General features: G+C 39.4%; 1 protein-coding gene across 1 annotated transcript in view; it reads left to right on the top strand.

Annotated features, from left to right (window-relative positions):
• Nucleotides 1-735: 735 nt before the first annotated feature.
• trim44 (tripartite motif containing 44) overlaps nucleotides 736-14,506 on the top strand; it is a 71,303-nt gene continuing 57,532 nt past the window's right edge. The window contains exons 1-3 of the mRNA XM_010883674.3: nucleotides 736-1,114; nucleotides 6,286-6,903; nucleotides 9,928-10,005. Of these exons, the coding sequence (XP_010881976.1) occupies nucleotides 6,328-6,903; nucleotides 9,928-10,005 (654 nt within the window). The 5' untranslated portion in view covers nucleotides 736-1,114; nucleotides 6,286-6,327. The remainder of the gene's footprint in view (nucleotides 1,115-6,285; nucleotides 6,904-9,927; nucleotides 10,006-14,506) is intronic.

Genomic DNA, 14,506 nt, shown 5'->3' with positions numbered 1-14,506 from the left:
CAACACTCAGGATGTGAGACCTGAGACTAAGCCATTGGAACCCGTGACTCAACTCATGACCTGAACACTGGTGACTAAATGTTTATTGAATTACCTCACTGGCTATAATGGCAGTTACTGCATTAGAGCAGAGCTTTTCTCTGTTGCGGTATTTTTGGGGTGATTGTGGAACCAATGAGAGATTTAATGAGAGACAGTACTGGTAAATTATGTGTAGCTGTTAGATGTTTTTTTTTTTTTTATCACTGTAAGTACTTTCATCTTTATTATGATGATATATATATATATATATATATATATATTATAATTTGAAAATACCCTATAAGATTCTTATTGGAGTTGTTATATTGAAGGATGTGTTCTTATGAAAATCCTTAAAGGAAATCCAGTAGAAATCTTATAGGATTAGTTCCAGAAGAATCCTAAAGGATTGGTTCTAAATCATGCTAGAAAATCCAAACAAAAAGCTAAAACTTTAATTATTATTGTCTATGCAGAGGTATATCCAGCTCTGGTCTTTTAAAAGAAGAACATATGGCTCCTTATTACTAAATTGGTCCAACCGCCGCTCAATTGATAAAACAACACCTGCAACAGCAAGGTCCACTCAGACTACAATTTTATCTTAGAGTGTAAAATGTGTTTATAGTTTATGACAGAGCAGCAAACACCAAACACTGCTGCTTATATTGAGCCTAGCTCAATAGCCTCTTTGGTCTCTCTGAAGAGAACAGTAAAGGAGCATTTTGGTTTCCTCTCTCTTAAGCCTACTAATCCTGCTGCATTGTTTGTGTTCATTAGAGGGCTGGTCTGTGTTGTGGTTGTCAAGCCGGTTTCTTACTCCTCCGTGTGTCTCTCTCTGGCTGCCACTCGAGAACCAGGAAGTAAAGAGAAAATGTGAGAAAAAAAATCAGCAAAAGAAAACAAGGAAGTGAATTCAGTGGAGCCTGCGCTAAAGCTGTGAAGAGAAAGATCACAACAGAGCAGGGCAGCTCTGCTAAGGAAGTGTTAGCTAGCAACTAGCTAGCTTCAAAACTGACAGTTCACCCGAGGAGAGAAACAGAGACCGACAGAAAGAGACTGAGATTACACTTCCTGCCCAACAGAAATACCAGTGAGTACACTTCGGGTGCGCTTTGGAACCAAGCTTTTGGAACCAAGTCTGAGTGCAAAGTAGCCAGAAAGAAATAAGGGGCATGTATTATGTTTAGTGACTATGGCCGAGTTTGTATTGGTTGTTCATGTCAGGAAGCAGAGAGTACCTTAGCATCCTAACCTAGTTATCAAGAGGGGTATGCCCCATTGAATAGGAAATAAATGGAGGGAGAAAAGTAGTTTGGAAGACTAAGAGAGGCGATGAAAAAGGGTTTGTATGCAACTAAAGGCATGCTGTGGCTGTCAGACAGGCAGCGCTGTTAGTCTCCATTCTTTAAATGTTCCCCTGCTGAGTGAAATGAAAGGAAGTTGGAAAGGAGAGAAAGACAAAAATGAGTGAAGCATTAAAAGTTCATGGCCTGACGCTGGACAGAAGGAGTAGGAGCTAGGAGACATAGTGGCAAAATGTGTTTTTTTTCATGGCATGTTCCCTGGGTGCATGGAGATTTCACTTCAATGAATCAAGGGAATGGTCTAAAATGTGCATGCTGCGTTCACCCATGGCACCAGGCCATGCAAAATGAACACACTGTTGTGTCTGTGTGTGTATTTTCTGTATACTGAGTATGAACTCTCAGCAGGTGTGTATCTGTATGTGGGTCAGAAACAGAGGATGTGTAATGAAATTAGAGTATGTTTGCATTAAAGGGATGCAAGACGTTTGCTGTTAAAGGGATAGTTCAGGTTTTCAGTTATTAATATGCTTTAACCCATATGAATCTGTTATCACACAGGCATGATTGAATTTGGTTATGTCTTTATGTGTCGTCTGATTCTGTTATGTTGGTTCTAGTCTTGCCATTTTCCATTTACTGTGTTCAGCAGTAAATGGAGGGGTGTCCTAACTACACATACGTCATGTGGGGCATTAATCAATTGAAAGGTGAGAGGCAGGGGAATGTGCTGGTCAGACATTTTCTGCTCAGACACACAGAAACTTAGAGCCTCCAGTAGCGGTTGTCTTATCACATAGGCAATTGCAATGTGTTGTCAACCAAAAGCTAAGCTAATGAGTGGAAAATCACCCTCATCGGTTGCACATGCAAATAAATTGAAATAAAAAATAAATAAATATTGCTTATATTCAGTAGCGTCTGTGGAACAAGACTTCGTTTTTTGCAAAGTAATGGAAAACCTGGTACATTTTGTAGAATCTACTTTAATGAACTTTAACACTAAAGGTATATCATTTTCCATAAATGTTTCTAGCTACATAAGTGCTACAACTCCATATCAAAATGCTAAATGATATATGCAAATTTCATCTTAAAACAATTGCATACTTTCCACTCGCAGAATTGAATGACTTGGACCTGTATGTATTGGCTGCTGGCTACCTGACGGCCTTCCCTGCCTTCCCCATCTGATTGTGGGGGAAGTCGATAAATGACCTATTTACCTCCATTAGACAAATTAAAACTTAGTAGGATATCAACTTAATGTTAAGTCCTATGACATGAACAAGAAAGCATTAACACAATACAGGAATATCCGCACACCTCAGTTGTGACTTTAACCCTGAGGGTATGCGAGTATTCTCTGGCAACACAAAGTCTGGAGTGTTTTAATGCAATTATAAATCAGATGCCAACATTATACTCGTGATTAAAAAAATGTATAGATACATTAGTATGTCTGTATAAATGAAATGGTTGTAAGAGTGCTGTTACTACGGCACATATAACAAGTAGTCCTTATGTTGATTGCGTGAGATTTTATTACAATTATTTTCAATAAATTGGCATTTCCAAGTCTGCTTTAGTAATTTCTTTTTAATGCTTTCTCATGTTTGTTTTGCAATGCTGGCTGTCATTTTTTATTCCTTGTGTATGCGATACTGTATGGCTAAAACAATAAACCAACATCTGTGCAGGGACAGAAGGGTTAAAATAAAGAGACCACTGCAAATTGAATGCTTCTGTTCCTCACTCAAAACTTTCCTTAACAATTCTATTGGAAAGGAAAGAAAAAGGTGCAGTGGTCTGTTAATTTTTCAGGAGCTGTATATGCGGTTAGCGCATCCAATGGAACTGCAACTATCTGGTATTTTTAAATATAACCATTAAAAGTTGACAAGTTGTCGATGGTGGGCAATGGAAGGAGACTTTGTTTTACCACGCAAAGTTCCCATATGCCGTTACATCACAAACTATCAATATATGAAAACAAATCTTGTTTTTTATGGCAACTGTAGCCTACTATAGCAATGCGCTTTACTGGTCCGTTTGATATTTATTTAGATTGTTGACTGAGTTAAACTTTATATAGCTAGTTAGCAATCCTGCATATGACAGTGTAATTGTTGTGCAGTAATATTATTTTGGGCTTCTGATCTTATAAAATAATAAATTGAGTTTGAAATAAAGTTTCTGGTTATGAGCCAGATCATATTTGTGTTTTACTTACTGTATTAACAATAGCAAGCTATCAACATTGTGATGAAAATACACTATTGTAAAATGTATGATGTAACTCAAATCATGTAACTAGCAATGTTATTGGTGCGAGTGAATGTCAGATTCAACTTTTAGTTTTTAGAACAATTGGTGTTGCTGACTTGAGGCAAATCAAATTGCCCACAATGTATTTTACTTTCTTCAGAGGTGGCCTATGGATACTTATACACCACATACTACTACAGTGTGATTAGCCCATTTCTGACAGTGCAGTTAAGGGAATTGTTGAAGGCCTGGGGCCCTATTTAAACCAATCAGATAGTAGATATCTCAGAACTAATTTTATAATGAAAGTTAAACCAAAGTTAGTTTTTTGCCTCTGCGTTTCAGCACCTTTTGATTTGAAATTATTAGGGTAAATAATGTTAGGGTATTTTCATCTATATCAGATTATCCACTTAGAAATTGCAGGACATATTATACATAGATACGTTTTAGGTTACTACAAGTTTATGGATAATTTGCTTCATAACAGTTGCTTATAATGCCAGGTGTTTTGTTTTCATCGTTAGTGCATGCATGAGAGAAATGTCAATGTATAGTCTTGATTATAGTATTTGTATTTGGAGTCTGTGGCTGGTGTCTGGAAGGCCCAAAGATGCCAAATAGAAGTCAAATTCGTGAAGCAGGTAAATGGTATATTTATCAGAGACATAACAAAATCATTAGGCAATGCCCAAATCACTTGTTTGGTACAATAACATTAAGAATGCACAGCTCAACAATGGCAAGCGACCAAGTAGTCCAAAGAAAGCCACAATAGTGGATGACTTGAAAAGAAAGAAAAAAAGTAGCAACAATCTAACAAATCCGGAACATTTTACAGGAAGCAGATATAGCTGTGTCAAAGATCATGAACAGAGGAGTATATCAACAGAAATTCAAAGGGCACACCACAAGATACAAAACATCATTATCTCTCATGAAAAGAACAGCCAGGTTACAGTCTACTAAAAAGTGCCTGTAGAGTTCTGGAACAAAGTCTTATGAATAGCGCTGGTAACTACACTCACATAAAGGATTATTAGGAACACCATACTAATACCTTGTTTGACCCCCTTTCGCCTTCAGAACTGCCTTAATTCTACGTGGTATTGATTCAACAAGAAATGTTGGCCCATATTGATAGGATAGCATCTTGCAGTTGATGGAGATTTGTGGGATGCACATCCAGGGCACGAAGCTCCCTTTCCACCACATCCCAAAGATGCTCTATTGGGTTGAGATCTGGTGACTGTGGGGGCCATTTCAGTACAGTGAACTCATTGTCATGTTCAAGAAACCAATTTGAAATGATTTGAGCTTTGTGAGATGGTGCATTATCCTGCTGGAAGTAGCCATCAGAGAATGGGTACATGGTGGTCATAAAGGGATGGACATGGTCAGAAACAATTCTCAGGTAGGCCGTGGCCTTTAAACGATGCCCAATTGGCACTAAGGGGCCTAAAGTGTGCCAAGAAAACATCCCCCACACCATTACACCACCACCAGCAGTCTGCACAGTGGTAACAAGGCATGATGGATCCATGTTCTCATTCTGTTTACGCCAAATTCTGACTCTACCATCTGAATGTCTCAACAGAAATCGAGACTCATCAGACCAGGCAACATTCTTCCAGTCTTCAACTGTAGCCTCTTTTTCCTATTTGTAGTGGAGATGAGTGGTACCCGGTGGGGTCTTCTGCTGTTGTAGCCCATCCGCCACAAAGTTGTGCGTGTTGTGGCTTCACAAATGCTTTGCTACATACCTCGGTTGTAACGAGTGGTTATTTCAGTCAAAGTTGCTCTTCTATCAGCTTGAATCAGTCGGACCATTCTCCTCTGACCTCTAGCATAAACAAGGCATTTTCGCCCACAGGACTGCCGCATACTGGATGTTTTTCCCTTTTCACACCATTCTTTATAAACCTTAGAAATGGTTGTGCGTGAAAATCCCAGTAACTGAGCAGATTGTGAAATACTCAGACCGGCCCGTCTGGCACCAACAACCATGCCACGCTCGAAATTGCTTAAATCACCTTTCTTTCCCATTCTGACATTTTGGAGTTCAGGAAATTGTCTTGACCAGGACCACACCCCTAAATGCATTGAAGCACTGCCATGTGATTGGTTGATTAGATAATTGCATTAATGAGAAATTGAATAAGTGTTCCTAATAATCCTTTAGGTGAGTGTATATCCATGATGGGTTGTGCCCATAAACAGCTCTTAGCTGTGTGATACGCCACACCCCCTTGTGCCTTTTTGCTTGCTTAAATAATAAATACAGGGACCGTCAAAAGTATTCACCCGCCTTTGACTGTTCTACATTTTATTGTGTTGCAAAATTAATTCTAAATGGATTTTGTCAGGAGTATTTGCCACAAAAAAAGTGTTCCAAATGTCCAAGTGAAATTAAATTATTCAAATTGTTGTAAATTAATAACAAATATGAAACAGAAAATCATTTTTTGCACAAGCATTCACTGAATTTATTCAATATTTAATCGAGGCACATTTACTAGCAAATACAGCCCTTTGATAGCAATTACAGCCAGCTTATCTGGTAAAATAATGGTAAAAAATTGAAGGGCAATTCAATGAAAACACTGTTTTGCTATGTTTCCTAGCCATGGTATGCGCCCTCTGATTGTCACAATTAATTAACAATGTCCTATACTACTCTCTCGCACAGGTTCTTCTTCTCTTAACCCCCTAGTCACACTCAGGAAGGACAATGACAGACCAAAATCAATTCGGGAGTCGAAGTACCGAACTTGAGGAGGAGGAGCTCCCACAGATGGACGGATCATGCGACGCATGCGAGCCTGATGAGGCCCAGCCAGCGACCCAGGTGTGTCACAGCTGCAGCTTTGCTTTTTGTACTGCCCATGCTGAGAAACACACCCGTAGCACAAGACATCCGGTGGTGTCCTACAGCCAGGAAGGAGTACAACACCCCACCAAGTCCCAAAGGCCACTCAGGGACGGATACACAGGGGAGGAAAGAGCACAGGGAGTGGGGCCCGGGGGAGGAGCAGGGGACCGTGGGCCAAGCAATGGAGGTGTTGGAGAAGACAGTGGGGCATGTGGAGGGAAGTATGACCAAGTGGATGGGAAGGTTGATGATATTCATGAAAAGGAGTTGGCGGCACCAGTGACAGTAGAGAGGTTGCGCTGTAAGGAGCATGGCCAGGAGGGCACTCTCTACTGCAAGGCAGATGAGAAGGTCATATGTGTGGTGTGTGCTGTCCAGGGGGAGCACCGTCAGCATGAGATCCTTACCCTACATGAAGCCTACGTCTGGCAAAAGGTGAGTTGCACTTGTTCACACATACATTAAGGTTCTAAATTGTTTGGACAGTGGAAGACTGTTTGTTGTTTGGGCTCTATACTCCAGCACATTTTGTTTGAAATCAAATTAAAATGCAGGATGTAAGCCTTTGTTTTAGGATACTTTTATCCATACTGGGTAAACATTTTAGCAATGACAACAAGTTTTGAACAGATCAACAGTATGCGTATAAACTAATCATAAGTTTATTATCTGAACATAATGAACGTTGAGATAACATTCATCCAATCTAAATCCAAGTAATTTCTCCCCTCCAATAAATGAACCATTATGACGGAATAACCATTATGTTAAATAATGAAGTAATATAGAGTCATTCTCAATTACTGACGGGTCAGTAAGCTTGTTTAAATAGTTTTACTGAATGTCTAACAAAGTAGTATACAGTGTCCGAAATTAACTTTTATGCTCACCTGCCAAGGGGAAAATTCCACCAGCAACGCATATATTATACCGGCCAAAATAATAAATAGCCTTTTTGTATCACGTATACTTTATTTTCAGTACATTTCATTGAGATAATAATTTATTATGCTGAATACTAACTTTTTACTTCTAATGACATATTAGTTGTTCCGGCTTTTATCTTTAGCATACTGGCCAAACATAGAACTTGTAACCACAACCTGGACATCATACTGTAGCTGGTCTTTTGAAACTCCTCCATCTCCAAACCTCAATTTCTCACAAAACTTCCTCTCTTTACAACAGTCTCTCTTCTTTGTCAACTTTCGTAACAACTTTCATAACTATAACGTAGCTACTGAAGGTTGTAGCCAGCAAAGTTTTGGTCTATCCTGAAAAAATTCCTTTTGCATAAATAGTTTTGACTGTGACGAGCCTTGAACGCCGGTCGTTTTGCTTGGCAGTCCACGTCGCTAACTACTACAATATTTAACAAGTGTCACTCACTAACTCACTTACGAAGAGACATTCGTTCTTCTTGGCTGGCTCCACTCACGCAGTCCGGCAAAAAAAACATATGTCATAAAAATATTCTGTTTTTCTGTTGCGGCACCACGATTGCAATAAGAGGGAAACATTGGTTACAAACATTTACCAGCCACTGTAGCGAATAGCCTTCTGAGATTTAATCCTCAAACATAAAATCTACCCACATTTGGGATTTGGCGGGTGTTTATAACATGTACGGTACCATCACTTTTATAACAAATCTATTTCATTATTATAATAGTTAAAACCCTAATAATAGTTAAAATAGTTTCATTGTATTAAATAAATACATATTGCTCCGTGCAACATGTTCAGTAAATCATAGATAGGAGCATATTTACATGTTTGTAAAACAAATATTACATGGTTTCGCATTTAAAACATAGACTTTAGGAACACATTTATGGTATAAGCACATGTATTACCTAATTACAAACACAGTGCCACCCCGTTATAGATATTGCAGTCCCTACATTTATAGCATGAATATAAGAACAGTCCCAATGTTAATAACAGTTACAATCAGAGTCCCAATTTTTATAACATAGGTACAAGAACAGTTCCAGTGTTTACAACAAAAGATACAAGAACAGTCCCAATGTTTTTAACATAGATCCAAACAGAGTCCCAGTGTTTATAACTGATGAAAGCACAGTTCCAGTGTTTATATCATGGGTGTACGTCACATTCAAATTGCAGGCCTCGTAGTAGAGAAACATGCATATCCAGTCTGTGGAAAATGCACTTTGTGAGCATTGAGGAAACAAGATTAGGGGTAATCAGTAGGTATTATCACAAATTCTCACAAATACAGTTGAGATTTTTGGGGCAACATCAAAGTCCTAGTTTAGAATTGTTAGTTTGTGATCTAGTTAATGGTTAGCCCAATGTGATTTGTGGATTGTCAACCCTACAGAATGCTTTAAGAAACATTTTAATTTATTTCTGAGTGGTTTAAATGTTTGTAACATGGACATTTCAACTAAAGTGAAAGCTTATATAAAATAAAAGTCACTCAACTGAAAATGTGAAACCTACAGCAGTGTGTATTCTTAAATTTGGAGATTTTGTGCTTTTGTAATTTCAAAATATTATTTATTCATATTGGCACCCATGCCTGATACTATTAGCATGAAATCTTCTGTCCTTGATAAGTTGAATTGCATAACTATTGTTCTTGTAGAGAGAGTGTACAGTACCGGCTGCATTTGACTCATTATATGCCCTCTGCTGTATATGACCTGCATAACATGCACAATACATCCCCTAAGAGAAAAATTACAATCAATAAGGTTTATGCAGTGTGTCTGCATCTCTAATGTTATTTGACAGTAATACACTAATAGCACTGAGGCACACATACAGTGTGTTAAGTCAACACGGCATTAAAATAATCTAACAGAACATCTTTATTATGTTTAACACCGTAATAATACTAATATATCTTCCTGAATGTGTAACACAGAACAAACTCCCCCAATTATCCAGTTCTATTAATAATTTGTATGGAAATCATATGGAAAAAGGATGTTGAATTTGAATAACATATTCCAGTGTCCATTGGGCTGGGGATCAATTCTCTGTTGCATTGTGGTTTCCCATCCCTCCAGATGGCTTTTTATTGCAGGTACTTTACAGCCTGTCCCCTCCTGTCCCATGACTCACTAACAGCTCTCTGTGGGCAGGGGAGATATCATGGGTAATGTGCAGGAGAGGGAATGACACATCATCAGCATCAGAATTTACATAATCATCACTACCTAGGGAAAAAAGAGAACATTATCACTGCCCCATTTACACTCAAGTATACATTATCTGAACACTATCAGGATGATGGTGACGATTAACACATTATCATTGTAGGATGAATTAGCAATGAACCAAGTGGTATTATCATCATCATAACTTTGCATCTGCACGAATATTTAGAAGGAAGATTTAGCCTGATGATGGTGGAATTTGACGACATGCAAAAACAATCTGTCTTCCAACTGTGTGTCTCTGTGATGTGTCTTTGTTCTCCTCCAGAGCAGAGAGGGTTACGACCTGCTTGGCTGCACACAGGATATGGCTGACCACATCAAGACAAAGTGGACCAACCCTGAGGTCAGTACAGGCACGCTATTAGAGCTAACAGGCCAATATGGCGAACACCAGACAGTGTTCTTACTTTGTAACACTGCTTTGCACATGATTCCTAATTCAAGAAAAACAAAAACAATCAGTGGCAATATGACACACAGCAGTCTTGTGTGAGCTAAAGATGGATTAGAAAGAGATTACATCCTGTATGAGACAGAGGAAGTATACATACATGGAAGCCAATTATTCTCTCACTGGCAGGGTTTCCAGCTGGCTCCCTGGAGGGACATACCTGTCTAAGAACCTAGAGATTTATAACATCTACATCAAACTCTACCTTCATCTTTTCTCAGATGGACATCAGTGTGTGTCCATGGCTCTGTTGAGCCGTACTGGAAAGACAGGGATAACAAAGGAAAACAGTCCCTTTTAATCATTAGGTGTGACTTAGAAGCCAAGAAATATCTGGTCCGGGCGACACTGTGGCCGTTATTCTTTTCAGTTCTGTGCTGCCAATGACTGGAACAAATTGCAAAAGACAAAAAATTAATACTTTTATCACTCTTTACTGCTGCTACTTGACCACTGCACCTGCTAATGACCTTATTCACTTGTATATATGTATACAGGTGAGCAGATATGCACGTTATCCATCTGTATGTAGATATCACGTCATATGGTGTGTTTTATAGATTATTTGCCTATTCCTTTGAAAATTTGTGTTGTTGATTTTTTTTGCAATTGATATGCCTTTGGCCAGGTCAGTTCATCTTTAGGACTTCAGTGTTATCATTAGCTCTACTTATCATCATTAGTAATTTAACTGCCATAATACATATGTATCACAATAAAGCGAAGCCTTGTTTTACACCTCTTGTTTGTTCAGTGTCTGTAAAGATGTAGTAATGATTACATTTTACAGTGACTTTGTACATTTGGATTGATTTTGCATTGACTCTTCAGATTTTGGTGTTTGACTAGCAATGTGAGACATGCATTTACAAGCCAGCTAAAGTTTGCAGCAGGCAGACAAGGAATATCTGCCATTGTAGCATGAATTGAAGCCTGACTGGGAATGTAAACATAACTGAAGCTGACTAACTATATAGAAGCCTCCTAGGTCTAGCTTTCTTTATAGTATCCGACTATAGTCTAATTTATTTACCATACTGTCTGGTACCTGGTCCTCCAGTGAACCCTGCTGCCCGAAAGCTCCGCTGTGTCATTCCAAAACTCTGTCTGTGTGAGAGGAACTGTATATCTCCGCCACCTCTGAGAGCTGACCTGCAGCCAAGCACCATAATGTAGCAGGTTAATTTGAACACCCTGTGAAAAGGTAATACCCTTACTGGAAAGCAGAGCTGTGCCAGAGCCCAGTCACATTATGATACTGAAATACCAATGCTGCCCCCAGGCCTTTCTGGACCTCTTGTCTCCTCACCAGAGAGGTGTCGCGTGTTCAGGAGGATCCACTTCCCTTCCCACTCACAGGCTGACATGTCAGCATCCATTAGGTGGATTTGTCTGTGTCCTCTCCAACCGCTCAAATGTCATAGCTTCTCATTATGCATGACTGCTAGCTGTTGGAATGAGGGGTGTTGGAAGGGAATTTTTAAGAGACGCGTGTGAGTGTGAGTGTATGTGTACATTTGTCTGCGTGCGTGCATGTGCGCGCACGCGCGTCGGGGTGAGTGGATGAAAAGGTTTAACCCCTAGCTGTTGTTTACTTATTAAACTCTCTCTACTTAATTATGTACTCTGCCTCAGGTATGGGAATTTTAATCTGCACCTCTTTGAGCTCATATCTCCATGCACCTCAGGGGTATGAACAACGTGCGCACACACACACACACGAACCTGCAGGGAGAATGGAATATAATACAAAATGCTGAGACTCAGTCCATACATATTAATTTGTAACCAGGGGTTAGGATAACATGGAGTTCTGCCCATGCCTGCCAAACTGCTTTCCTACCTAACTGCCTGGTTCCCTACCTTACCGCCTTCTTCCCTACCTAACAGCCTGCTTCCTCGCCTAACAGGCTGCTTGCCTACCTAACAGCCTGTTTCCCTACCTACCTGCCTACCTAGTCATCCCTCAACAACAAAAAAAAATGCCTGAAGCTTTACAGCTGTGTGTGCATCTATGTTCTTCGTGTATACCAGGAGGTTCATATCAGGGCAGCAGGTAGTCAGCATATTTACTTCTGTCTCTTAATTTATTTACTGTCTCCTCTGCATAATGTTGTCGGTGGCACACTGCTTTGGAGGAGGGGTTGGGGAGAGTTCAGAAAATTTACAAAGAGTAGCAGACATATTAAAGCTCTCACATTGAGGCCAGAAACAGAGATATATGGAATAACTAGAGCCCCGAAAGCACAGGTTTGGTTAGGTCCCTGAGAAGCATCCCATCTCCATTAAAATCCAAGCACCAGATAGTTTTCATAATATTGTCAAAACAATAGACCAATTCCTAGCGGACGTCAGGGTTACTTCACTGCAGTTTTGTGGTGGCAGAAAACTGGAAAATTGCGGGAACGAATGTAGGGAAACGGGCGAGATCCTCGGACTAAAGTGAATACACATTATTTTGGGATGCCAGCATAGGAATTCAAAAAAGATGGCCTTCATTTTTACAGAATACCGTAGTCGAAGACGCCATTTGATTCTAAACGCAGACGTTTATGTTTGCAAGCCATTAAACGGACAAACGGGACTTATGAAATCATACTGAATGCTCTTATCTCATTTCATGTAATGCAAGGTTTTTTTCCACTCTTTATCACACACAAAGGCTAAATCTATGATGTCGTTAAAAAAATTACGATAACCACAAAGCTGGCATTCTCAGTAGGCTATTTCTTAATGGTAAACAACATAGACCGACGTTAGCAACATTAGCTGCGCGTGGAAGCAGCAACGCTAGCATCACCGAGTGTGCTTAGCCTGTAGCATACTTGTGGGTGTGTCTGTGGGCGAACTAGCGAAATAACGTTGGTCATTGTACATTGTGCTTATATATTTGGGCAGCAACAGTTTTGATTGATTCACAGTTGAGACGCTTCTCCTTCCAGTAGTGTATCACATTCAGGTATTCACACATTTAAACACCATACGTCATTGTTTGAGATTGGGGGAGGAGTACCACGTATATGGGGAACCTAGGGATGATGAGGTTAATTGTGTGACAATTTTTTGGGGACTTATTTCATGCAAAGGATAAGATACCAAATACGAAACATACGTAAGATGACAGCAGTCCAAAAACGTTTATTTTATTGAATATACAAGGAATTACAAGGAAGCTGATACTGTACAGGCTAGTGCAGGCTATCAAATTAACTAGAGAACGTTTGACCCAAAGTTCTTATAGGCAGAAAAGGGGAATGCCTCTGTGGCAGAGGCCAGGAACCGACTGGGAGATGCATCTGGTGGAATTCCTGCTGGAATGGCGTGTTGGGTTGGGAGGGTTCAGGTCATTGGGGCCAAGTTTCTTGTCTCATCTGTCATATACCACAATGGCTTTGAGGCACCACAGTTCTCTTCCGCTGTGGATCCTCTGAAACCAAATTAGTTCAAGTTTCTAGGTTACCCCGTAGGCAAGATTAAGAAATTCTGAAACAACATGCTTAATATTTTGGTCATTTTATTTGTATTGATGCAAATGTCTGATTTCATTGTTTTATATGTCTTTCACTGTACTTGACTTTTATTAATGTAAAACACTTTGAGCTGCGTTCCCTGTATGATAGGTGCTATATAGATAAAGGTTATTATCATTATTAATGTATATGATTTCATACCAATACAGTTGGTGTCCTGATATTATTTATAAAAAAGCACAATCTATAGATTAACTTTATAGAAACCATTTTCTTTTTTTCACAGTTTTTGAAACATAAAGCCAAAATTAAAACATTACTATTCAGATAATTGCAGGGGGGACAGGGTAAACCAATATCTGGTAAGATAGATCAAGTTTGATCTTAATTACTATAAGTGATTAAAGCCATGAAGATGTGTAATGAAAATAAATGTTTGATAAAACAAAATACATATAGTTTAAATATTATATTGCAATGTTAAAACCCTACATCCCTATACATGCTCTTTGTTCGGCCTTATCTGGGCTCCTGGCCATCCCACGCCTTTGGGAAGCCACCTCCCAATCCACGCAGTCAAGACTTCTCTGTCCTGGTTCCTCAATTGTGGAACGAGGTTTCACTGGAGGCTAGAATGGCAGAGTCCCTACCCATTTTCAGGAAACATCTGAAAACCTTCCTCTTCAATGAGTTCCTATATTAGACTACATCCACCATCTTTGTTGTGTTAAAAAGCTGTGTTGTGCCTTTTTGTATGATCTTTCCAGCACTACTTTTGCCCATTCACTGTCCAAATATTGAATGCTCTTACTACTGATTTGTCATTGTTTCACCTAGCTTCTCTTAAATCTATGCACCTATGTCGCTCTGGATAGGAGCATCTGCTAATTGACCAAAATGTAATGCAAAATGTAAATGTAAAT

This window comes from Esox lucius, chromosome 19, assembly GCF_011004845.1.
Source record: "Esox lucius isolate fEsoLuc1 chromosome 19, fEsoLuc1.pri, whole genome shotgun sequence".
NCBI lineage: Eukaryota > Metazoa > Chordata > Actinopteri > Esociformes > Esocidae > Esox > Esox lucius.
Note: the sequence above shows the minus strand (reverse complement) of the source record. Positions and strands in the feature narration are given on the sequence as shown.